At 35.0% G+C, this 12,337-nt stretch overlaps 1 protein-coding gene across 7 annotated transcripts in view; it reads right to left on the bottom strand.

Annotated features, from left to right (window-relative positions):
- LOC145934074 (atrial natriuretic peptide receptor 1) overlaps positions 1-12,337 on the bottom strand; it is a 93,399-nt gene that overhangs the window by 35,120 nt on the left and 45,942 nt on the right. For all 7 annotated transcript variants that reach the window (XM_083034358.1, XM_083034340.1, XM_083034348.1 and 4 more), the window contains 10 exons: positions 10,357-10,694; positions 8,858-8,949; positions 8,447-8,585; positions 8,004-8,085; positions 5,020-5,155; positions 3,982-4,059; positions 3,230-3,307; positions 2,910-3,014; positions 1,767-2,004; positions 1,042-1,200 (listed from right to left, as the gene is read on the bottom strand). In XM_083034358.1, coding sequence (XP_082890484.1) covers positions 1,042-1,200; positions 1,767-2,004; positions 2,910-3,014; positions 3,230-3,307; positions 3,982-4,059; positions 5,020-5,155; positions 8,004-8,085; positions 8,447-8,585; positions 8,858-8,949; positions 10,357-10,694 — 1,445 coding nt within the window. The remainder of the gene's footprint in view (positions 1-1,041; positions 1,201-1,766; positions 2,005-2,909; positions 3,015-3,229; positions 3,308-3,981; positions 4,060-5,019; positions 5,156-8,003; positions 8,086-8,446; positions 8,586-8,857; positions 8,950-10,356; positions 10,695-12,337) is intronic.

Raw genomic sequence — 12,337 nt, 5'->3', positions numbered from 1 at the left:
ATATAGTTTTTCTCGCATAATTTAAAGCTTTCGTAAGAAAAGTATTTATCATCGAAATCTCCTTGTGATAAAAAAAATAATAACTAAAGTCGCAACACGCGAGAAACGTTTGCGATCTCGTATCGGGGAAGGCGCTATAATTTCTGCATATGTTTTGCAACTCGCCTTACATAAAAACTCTAAGAAGATTATTTCACTCTTTATTAAAACCAAATCTTAATGTGCGAACTATTACGAATCACGTCACGCGACGGTGCATATATTCGCGATTATGCTCCAACATACTCTGACTCTAAAAACAAGGGCACAAAAAGTCAATATTGTATGTATTATGGAGTTTAAGTAGTTTTATATCGTGCACGGAATTAAAGTTTCTTCCGTTGATCGCACATTAAATTTTTAAAAATATCTAAAGCTAAACGAGACGCGAGAGCGTTTGCAAAAATGATTGCATCATCGAGTATCGTGCGTAATACAAAATAATGACCTCAAGTTTAATCCATCCTGTCCATCATTTAATTCATTTCCTTCCATAAATAGTAAAATACATTAAGCATTGTTTATCGAGGCTTTCTTCGCGCCGTTGTTACGAAGAGAAACAATGCATTATTGCGTCCACGAAACATCTTATCCTTCCTGTTTTTATCGCGCTGATATTAAGATCGCAATAATTTAGATAAGCTCAATTTCTGATATTATAGACATGAAAATATATAAGCTCCAAAAATAAGATTCTTTAATTAACGTAATATATATTTTCTCATATTTTTATAATAAAACAAAAAAAAATTACTTGTCAAAATTATAGCGATTTCGATCTCTGTCATCGCATGATCTCCTATAGACAATGAAAACATACATAATTGCGCGATCAAATTTATTTTCCTGTCGGTTCTAATTAAACTGCGATGCAAATTATGCCTAAGATACGATATTACTAAAGTAGGCCGCCTTTGTTGCACCGTCGTCGCGTTAAACGAAACACGACAAGAGCCAATTGCATGTATTCCGCGATTATCCTGAATGACGTTAAAGACTCACCCTTCGGAGAGAGATCGTTATTGTCTCCCAAGTAGAATGGCCCTTGGCGCATCACGATCTCGTGAACGATTATAGCGAAGCTGTATACGTCGCCTTTCTGAGTGCCCTCGGGCGGCCGTCTTTCCATCCTCAGCAACTCTGGTGCTGTCCACAGCTGTTCTGCAAATATCAAATTTCCTGCTCTAAAAAAAGCGAAATCAGAACGTCGGGACGATTCAATTCTTTTTTTCTATTTTTTTTTTTGTTTTCGTTTATTGTTTATTGGTTTTTAGTTCTTTCTTTTTTACGGTTATTGCACAAACACGAATATTATACGCAAATATTCGGACAAAAATAAAGTAACGTCGAGGTAAAAAGTATATTTTCGTCGTTCAATATTCCCGATATACGTAAACCCATTGACTAAACAAATGTCTTTCTACAATACATACACTTGATCATGGACCTGTATGTATATGCATGTATATATGTATCCGCGTGTGTTTGTGTGTATGCAGTGAAATAACCGTCCAAATACTGTTTAATCGCGAAATCAAATTCTGTACGTTTATTCTAAATATTATCTCCGTTTCTCGCTCGCGTTCTCTCACACATTCTTCTTTTCGCCCGCGTTATCCGCACGCGCTTGGAAAATATTTCACGATTCTCGGGAAAAAATATCATCGTCAATCATAAACGTGCACTCTCGTTTTTACGAATGTACAGTTTGATCTATAAACACGTACTTCTCCAATAAGCGTAGCTGTTTCTGTCGACGTCCGTCTTCGTTCTTCTGAGCTCGTGCAGGCCAAAGTCGGCGATTTTCAGGACGAATCGCGAATCGACCACGCAGTTCGAAGACTTGAGATTACCGTGACTTTTCACCTCCGACGTGTGGAGATATCCCATCCCGCGAACGATATCGTGTATCAGGGATCCCCTGAACACGCGATCGAGCTTTATCTGCTCGTTCTCCAGTATATCCTGCCCGACAGCAAAAAATAAAGATAATACAGCGCGGTGTAACGCGCAAGATCGATTCCTATATGATGTAACTTTATATCTCGATCAAGTTGTTCGAATACAATATTATTGTTATATATTCAATATTATATTGTTATAGATACGTTACATAAATACGCGATATATGTTTTATGTTTTAACAAAAATGTTTATATATACATATATATTACAGTAATAGAGTTTCAATATACAAGTCCACTTTTATCCTTGATAATAGAAACTGCAATTCGAGCGAAGCAAGCTTGGGCGATGACTCAATCGAATACTTAAAGTTACAGCATAAGACAAGACAGGTATCCAATAAAGTGGAGCACCTTTGTTTCGTATATAGAACGCTTGCAACGTACATACGAATGCATTTACGGTGTGCGAGCGCTTGCTTGTCAGTGCACATTCCTTCTCCAAAACATTAAAGCATCTGTACGTACATATATCTATGTGCGTGTGTATGTTCTCAATATTATATATATACTCGTAGGTAATACACGATATTATGGACTCGACAATGTTACAGTATGATTCATGTGACAAATTAATAACAAATATTCTAACTAATATTGAGAGAAGAGGAAAAGTCATATCATTGCTTTAATTTTCAACATTATAGTATATCTATTTAACAAGGCAATTAATATCCTGTAAAAGTTTTTACTTAAAATTAATTAAACCAATCAGTTGTAAATTTAAAACAAAGCTTTAATATTTTTATTGAAAATTCAAGTTCATAGATTGCAATTAACATTAAGATTCGAGGAACATTTAGCAAGAATCCACATGTATTCATCTCGTTTTAATTAACATGCAGAATGTAATCATCGCAGCTACTTATAGAAACTTTAATTCGAGATACAGAATGCAATTCTTACCTGGAGAGATCCTTTAGGGCAGTATTCGGTTAGGAGGCAACAATGCGGCGGTTCGAGACAGGCACCGTAAAATCGTACAAGATGATCATGCTGGAGATCCTTCATCTGTAAAAGTCACCAAAATTACCACTCATATGAATTATAGCCTATTACATGCAATACCGTGTGCTGGATAAAGAAATTAAATTACGCACAAAGAAACGATTTATCGAGGAAAAAAGTATATCTCGAAGTTTTATCAGAAGATTGCGCGTTTAACGTATATATTAAAATTGATACGCGATAAAAATACACATTGTTTGCAAAATCAATTTACTTACCCGCTTTAGTTCGAGCAGTAAAGGCCTGGAGATTTCGACTTTGTTTCTCGGTATCAATTTTATAGCGATTTTTGAGTTCTGAAACAAATTGCGATTTTTTAACGGAATTATTGATTGTCAGTAAAAAAATAAATCGTTCTCTACAAAAGGCGACCTAGCCTAGAGATACAAATTGAATCAACGTTGAGTATCGACAAAATCCGATGATTTTTTTTGTTGCTCGACAGTATAGAGAAGTTTTAAAGGAAACAACTCGACTTATTGAAAAATAAAAGAATATTATAACGACGCGATAGAAAATTTTATGAGAAAACTTTTCTAAAGTTGCAGCCGCGATAAAATCATTTAATAAATTAAAAATCTCGCTACTTTTTCATTCGCACTTGTCACTCCATTATATACCGTTTTATTGAAACAATATCCAATGTTCCAAAGGAAACTGAAATGAATATTGATTGGCAAGTGTAAACAAAATAGATCCATTTCTCTCGTATATATGACGCTTGTACCACGTAATCCGTATTTCGATTGTGAGTAATATTTAATCCTATTACCGACATTTAATCCTATTAGAAGTGAAAAATGCAATGACGAATCGGGAAATATATTTTTTTTATACGTGATGTAGTGCGCATTGTGACTTATTTTCTCTCTCTCAAATTATATAATATATAACATGATTGATGATACGCGCCACGTGTATGCGAGTTAAACATTATATATGATAAAATAAAAATGAAATAAAGTCTAACCTTATAAAATCCCGTTGGAACGTACACATTTTTATCAACATCATCCGGCATACTTGCGTTATCCTCGGAGTATATTGTCTGGAACAGAAATTATTCCTTCAATAATCGTTTGCGTGATGCAAGACGAGCCACATATAAAGCAGATTATCTTAACTTGCCAGAAAATATTTTACAAAGATTCTCTCTGACAAATTTATAATTTTTCTCTTTTGTTAAAAGATCTGAAGATTAAATGTGCCCTAGTTAGTATAAAACTTTTAACTAAAAGTAAACGCGACTTTAACTAAAGTAAAGTAAGCTCTCGTTACTCAATACATTACTGAAAGTCTGTTTACAAAAAGATCTCCACTCACGATCGTTCAAAATCGGAGACTGTTGGTATGCTTTCCCATTAAACAAAGTTTGACTGCAAACTAGTCAAGAACTTTATGTCATTAAATTCCGTAAAATTAAGATCGAAGATTCCGAAATGAGAGGATGAGAATGAATTTAAAGTCAAAGTGAAGTATTCTCATTCCTTTTGCAATTGAGTTTTTCGCCATAAAAATAAGAGTTTCAAAATTAAACTCAATTATAAAATATATAATATATATATTTTTTTTTCTTTCGCTTCGCACACCATAAAAGATCAGAAATGTAATATATAATGAAATAAAGAGCCTTTTTTACTGCTCCGCTATAGAGTAAAGAACGGCGAATGCTCCGGAAGTAGGTAAGAGAGTACTATATTCGCGAGATGATACTTTCTACCATTGTCCTCTTTTCTCTTTTCCGACTTCCTGTCTAAGATATGAGCGCGTTAAGAACAGAATCGTCAAAGTAAGCGTAAGTTGGAATGAAAATTTGATCGTCGCCGCTGTTGTTTACCTTATCCACTGTAGTTTGTCGCGAATATTTGCCCAAGTTTTGTCGGAATTATCCTACTTGAAATTCCGAAATAATCGAATCGTCGTTTTCACGAGCAAAACAAAATACTATCAAGTTTGTCTCGCGCAACAATTTCACGCGGGAATTGCAATCTCCTTCTCTCATATTTACCAGTTGGCTGCCGCGAAACTTATTCGCAATCAGAGAGTACATGGAGCCCCTTGTCTTCGCGTTCGGTATTACGATTACGTCGTCCCAATGCACCTTCCACGTCATCGAAACAATTTCAGCTTCCAGTTTGAAGCGTCTGGAAAACAAACGACAGCATTATCGCCGACAAAGGAGAGGATGCTGGCGGGGCGGAGAAGCTTATTTAAAAAATTTACGAGATATTTCGCGACCGCGCGCCTGATAAACTGCGTGTGTGCTGCGAATTAAGTCCAGAGGCATCGTTCTTCTCTCTCCCAGCGACAAAGAATATTTTCGCCGCGCTTTTCTCGCCGATTAACGACGATCCTTTTATCAACGGCAAATTATCGCAATGTCGTAACGGAAGTATTTTGCAAAGACACAATTCATCAGCGTCTCGCTAAACCTATAATACGTCGTACGTTCCGATATCTACGAATGCGCAAAGTTGTATAGAATTGAACAAGTTCGCAGTCCCTGTGTGTCTGTGTACGTACGTCGATACAACGCAAAAGGTAATTACGTGCTGGCGTATCTCATAACCGCATGCCTATCAATCCCCATAGGATATATAATTCCGCGTATAAAGGCTCCCTATATGTATGGAATTTCTCAAACTAAATGAGTTTGATATATTCAACAGAAGTTATACCGGGGAAGGAATTAAGTACACGCACGTTATATTCGCGGAGCAAACTGCGAACGAAAACGCAATCATCATTCGGAATTGGTCACGACGTGTATATAAGTTTCGATCAGAATTTTATTATCGATACTAATAAATTCGAAGGAACAATAATTCTTACGCAAATTTTTGTGAATGAAGACGCGAATCCCCTTTGCAACATCGAATCATGTATTCAATAACAGTAAAATCCGATGCATCAGTGTTTCAATAATTGGTGGTTACCTAATAATAAATATGCGATCGCTAAAAAATATTACCGGCAACTTTCTATAATTTCTGATGAAATTCTCACGAATATTTAATCCTAGTTTAGCGAATTATCAAAAAGTTCCCTCTCTTAGCGAGTATATTATTTTTGCATGAGATAATTCCATTTACATTTTCCACACGAGTGTGTAATTTTGAAGATACAATGTTTGATTTTCTGAAAAGTAAAATCTCTCTCTCTCTATATATAATAATTTTTCTCTTTCTTATATAATTTCCTTTATAACAATCGTACATAATTAGAAGCACAGACAGTCGAGACGAATTGCGAAACGCTCGTGTAATTACTCGTCGAAAAGATAAAGCAAAAGACGAAAAGCTGCATAATGCAGTTAAACTACTTCCTACTGCACTTTGCTCGCGTTTCCGAACACCGGAATCATATCAAAAATATATGTTGTTCGCGCGCGTACCGCAGATTATAAGATTAATTTATCTCGCGGAGTTTCTACAGCGCTCTATTAATGTCACATAAATTGAATTGACCTCAATAATAGAAAACGCAAATAATTTTATTCGCCTTACGCGATTAGGGATGTAAAATTGAGATGTTTCCGTTGAAAGAAGTTCGATAAAAGTCTTCAAAAATATCGAAGAATATTTGACGTGCTTGAAAATAGCATAGATATTGTCTGTGTGTGTGAAAATAGTTCATTCCATTAAATAGACATTAAAAACAGACATTAAAATCTGTATTTTAATGCGTCTTAAATAAAGTTGTAATGTGCCATTCAACTGCGCTTTCTTATCTCCGATTAAGATCCTGCGGAGAGATATGACATGTATAAAACCAAGTTACAATGCAACAAAATACGCAATAATTCGCGAAAACGTCGAGAGACTCTCGAAAAATAATATTGCAATAATTGCCAACAAAAGAGCGCTCATAAAAGACACGAAACCTGTCGCGATATTTCGATTTATTCGAGAACATTATCTTTTCTCATAAAATGTTTAAGATCATATCGTAATAATACGATTAATCTAAATTAACTCGCGAATGAAAGGTAACAACTTCGTTTAAGCGTTTTGAACCACTTTCGTGGCCAACAAGCTATATAGACAAAGACACTTGGAAAGATCGCGTAACAGAATCGACAGGCGAGATAAATCGATTAACTCACAATATACGTTGGAAATTTTACCGCAGATAAGTATTATCGCGCCTTGTCCGCGTCTACCTCGTTATCTCGCTCCACTTGTTTCTACCTTCTTTGGTCTCTCTTTGCCCTATTAATGGTAGCGTACTCGAAGAAGCTGAGAAGTTTCGACTATACGTTCTCTACTCGGAGATTATCGAGATAATCTTCTCGCAAAAAAACGCACGCGAAAAGCTTTTTTAAATTTCTAATCTAGTGAATTCACGTTAATTAATGCACATATCAATTCGCGTGAATCAGCATAATATATCGATCGGTATTTTTTAATACTTGAATACTGCGCACATTTTTCTAAAGCATAAATGTAATGTATTAACTAATTTTACTTTATGTCGCTTTGACTGTTAATTTAATCTGTGAATATTCTACATTTCTTGCTTTGAAATATTTTAGCGAATAATGTGAATATAATATTATTGTAGAATTGAATATGCGTAATAAAAAAACCGTTTTATAATAAAAATAATAAAATTTCGCTAAACAACAAAATCTCCTCTAATAAAAAATTGAAAGAAAATGAGAGAGAAAGAGAGAGAGAGAGAGAAAGAGCAGCTATTAAATCATCATATAATTTAAATCAAAGACGCGCAGTTAGTGGTGATTGAAGTGAAAATTATTATTCGCCTGTTTTTATTGAAGCACACACACCGATTCCATAGATCTTTTTTTTTCTCTTTGCAAAGTACATTTATATTTGTCCGATTTGAATATTGAATTGGTTTTTCGATATCCAAACATCAATTCGTATCATTTAATAGCGTTTACATCTCCATTAATACCGACGAAAAAACACGTCGGTATAAAGAAATACATGAAACTAGTTACTACTCAAAAAGCAAACCTTTACTTACCGATAAATAAATACTGAACCGACGACGAGAACGACTACAATAGAGCTCAATACCATGGAGAGAATAGCGTAGCCCGGAAGAGCTGTCGAAACATTAGTAATTTAAATGAGAGAAAATATTATACTTTCCAAGAGCCAATCTCAGATGACTCCATAAAAGAAATTTACATAAAATTTTATTATGTCAATATAATTATAAAGAAGAAAAAACTTGTACATTATCACTCAGTTGATTTAATTGATTATTAAATTATATTAACATAATAAAGTATACAATTATAGAATTTATGTAAAATATCTTTCTCATCTCTCTAGCACATGACTGCATATGTATTTCTGTAACACTTTGTAATGTGCATAGCGTATATTAAATTATAGAGAGAGGTATAATATCTACTTAATCTTATATATTATTTAGAGATTGAATGAGTATTACTAACTCACAATTATCGGGACACAACGATCCGTCGAATCCACAGGTAGGAGTATCCGGAGGTGGCTCTAAACGGCCACCGGCCCAGTGAATTTGCTTCCCAGGGATATACTCCAATGTTTTGTTAGCACCGTAATAATTTGCTACGACCTGCGAGAAATTATTTCGCAAATCAGATAAAAAGCGCGAAAGAGATGTGAGGAGCAAGTATACAAGTGAACGTAACGGAGCGAAATAACATGCTTTAGAGAGAAATGCTGTAAGATTTTACATTCAACCTTACGACATGCTAAATGCGTTAGCATCGTACATTGTCGCAGATTAAATTGCTTCAGTTGCTACACGAGACGTTGGATAAAGTTACATTTCAGACGTTGAGATACGTAGAATACGTAGAATATGAGATCTCGAGGATATCTTACTTCGAATCTGGATGTTTCCGGATCCATATCCAGCAGAGAATAATCCGCGATTCTGTCGCCATTCTCATCAATGTTTACGTCGCCGGTTATTCCTGGAACACAAAATGTCATTACATATTCCAGATTACTCGGTGGCGTTTAATCAGAGTTGAAGATTACAGCTGATAGGCAATTGTGGAATCGTTAATTCTTAAAAAGCTATATTTCGCGCAGTGGTAAAATTTCGCATGGATGAGAGGCAGTACATTTCGCGAGATGACCGATAAAAATGCAACCTTCTACGCACATAGAAGGAAGAGAATATAGGATGCATTAAAATACAAAATAAACTGGCAATCTCGCATTCCATGTCAGCTATATCGACCGCAAGGTTTTTCTGTGGAAAAATCAAGGATCGCGAAGATTGAAATGAAGTAGCATAATATAACAGAGCGAAGTGCGTGATACTTTAAGGATTGTTTGTAAGATGAGATGTAAAGCTAAAGCCAACATCAACTATTTGCATTCTCATATTGCGAAATAAAAACGAAGCAAGATATTCAGCAAGCAAGATATTAGATCCTCAAATACTAAAGGAGAAATCTAAATTTATTCACGCACAGAAAACATTTTTTATTTACTTTAAAATTATTCAAGAAATTAAAATACTTTACTATTAAAATATATTTCAATAAAAAAAAAATCGCTTTAAAATTAATTAAAAGATTCAGAAATAAAAAAAATACGTAAAAGCAAAAAATAAATGCATAGCACTAGTGAAAATATAAATCATAAACACGCGGAAGAAATTCGAAAGAGCAAGAGACAGAGAAATACGAAGGAAGAGAGAGAAAAGCGGTGATAATGAGTAAATCAAACTCATTAGTTACAGAAGCAAGTTGAAAAGCCACGGTAATGTCACTGACAGATCTGCACGAGTGACAATTCGAGATAATCAATTTGATTCTGTTTAAAACATAATCTGATTAAACAACGGCGTCTGTGACGAAATCATCAGTCATCGCTTTTTTAACGACGCTGACATCTATTCTCATTCTATGAATTCGAGAATTAACTTCATCGACGTGGATTACAAATGCCCGATGCAACGTGACGGCGCGATAAGAGTCTCCGATAATGCGATTTTCAAACGATAAACATATCTTTATCATAAACTCTGAAAATCCGAACTGTAAGCGCTTTGCTGGAAACTGACGCTGTTAATGACGTGTGTTGAATTAATCTCGAAAGTACACAATGAAAATATTCTATCATTGTCACGCTCAAAACTTCTGTACTTCCGCGTTCAATTAGTTACACATAATCAATGTCGCGCGGCGCAGCGATAATAAACAATATAATACAAATTTCTCTTCGTGTGATATACAAAATTTCATCGTGGTCGACTTTTCACTTCCATTGAAAAAGTTTCAATTGAAATTTCGCTCAGATGATCGTCACAATTACACTCCCGCTATAAATGTAAGCAACGATAAAGAAGAAGAATAACTGAAACTTACCCTTGAAACTCTTTCCCCACATTCTCCTGGTAAGATTACCGCCGTCTAACCGATTGACTTCACCCGGCTCCTCCGGCAAGCTCTCCTTAAGGGCGAGGGCGTAAAGCAGCACAGCGTCGTAAAACGCTGTCACAAAGGTGGAGACCGAACTGTTTCCGAAGGTGAAGTTGTATTTGCTTTGCGCCAAGCTTTTGACCTCGCGAGAAAAATTTAGGTACTCCAAGTTGTTTGGGGTGCGCGCCGTCACCGTCAGCAGGGCCTGATAAGCCTTACGGGCTTTCTCATTACGCTCGTCGGTGTCACCGTCGATTCTCCACGGCTCTTCGGAGTCGCCGTCACTGGAACACATTTGATACCGCGTTTAACTTTACGTTTCGTAATAAGAATATGCCTTATTATATGCGAGAAAATAAATTCATATTATTGAAGAAATATACAAAATTTAATTTTAGTCAATTTTTATAAAATACATAACATTTTCTAACAATTAAATTTATAATGTATCACATATAAAAAAGATTTTTACAAAAAAAATGCGTTTTATATATGAAATGCTTAATTTTTTTAATTGCAGTAAATTTATAAAAAATTTAAAAAAATAAGAGAAAATCTTCATATTTAAAATCAGATGTAGATTATACAGCCCGTATAAATTTTACATTAAGAAGCCATATTGTGATTGAACTACAGCGTACAAAATTTAACATCAGAGATAAGAAGCTAAAACTAATCTCTCAGTTTTTTAACTTTCTTTTTTATTTTTAATTTTTCTACATTCGAATGAAATGAATTTACAAAAATAGTTTTCTCTCATACAGAAAAACGTGTACGTGTGAAAAATTATTAAATTTTTCCCATTTTCCATTGTATATGTATACTTTGTTTTTCTGACAATTACCTGAAATTGTTGATATTAAACGACATATCGTGAAACGACCCAATTAATTTACGTTTCAATGAAACATTAATTATTCGAATGTGCCGTGACCGAACAGCTTTTCGACTTTATATCGTGCTAGAGATCATAACTTTCATTTTACGATGACCGATCGTTATATTATAATTGTGACGTATATAAAAGCCGCAAGTACCTATCCTACACATATAATATAAAGTGTGTGTAACGCTCGAATTACAAAAGGGGCGAAAGTTCGCGTAGAAAACACGATGTCCAGGGAGCAATATACGTTTCTGTGAGATATGTGATTAAATAAAGTGATGTCGGAATATACCGGTGTCCGCCTGCACCAACGACGCTGCTTTTTTTGTTTCAGCATCTTTTACACGTTTTTCTCTCTCATTCTCATGTTTAAGATGAACGAATAGATCGGTATAGTTCGAAAGCAATCTCACAAGTCGCACAAGGAAGTTCTCTCTCCTTCTGAACATTCTAGAAATTCTTCGACTTTCTAATCTACCACAGGAGTATCGAGGAGTGTCCCTCGATTATTCAAGAGAGAATTGAGAGAAACTTCTTTACTTAATAAATGTAATTTTAAAGGATGTTATTTTCTTTTCGTGCGCGAGATTTATCATTCGTGACAGGCTTTTCAAACTATTTATGGAAAACTGCCCGATTAATTTCGCCGGAAGATGGGTGAATAAAAATTTCAATTATTGTTGAAGTCACTGCTGTTCAAATTACGAAATAGTTTAACTACTTTTTATTCTCTCTCACGTTCTAAACTCTTAAGCGACTCACGTTAAACTAGAATTCATCCTTATACTTCGGAAAAATCCGAAAAATTATAAGATCCGCGATTACGGTGAATTCGCACGGAAATTTTTATTTGTCGGCTTGTCTCCTCCAAAAGCAGATTTACTATCGATCCCTGGCTGGCGATAGTTTTATACAGATAATAATAGATCAACATGCGCGTTTGTCTATCCCGGCTCGACTAATCTAAATGAAGGATCGCGGTTTGTGGTTTCCGATACGATAAATCAGGATTTTACTCGACACAAAATCGCGATATCCTTC

The sequence above is a fragment of the Prenolepis imparis genome, unplaced genomic scaffold (genome assembly GCF_030444845.1).
Source record: "Prenolepis imparis isolate NDT839.2.m4 unplaced genomic scaffold, iyPreImpa1.0 SCAF_1, whole genome shotgun sequence".
NCBI classification, from domain to species: Eukaryota; Metazoa; Arthropoda; class Insecta; order Hymenoptera; family Formicidae; genus Prenolepis; species Prenolepis imparis.
Note: the sequence above shows the minus strand (reverse complement) of the source record. Positions and strands in the feature narration are given on the sequence as shown.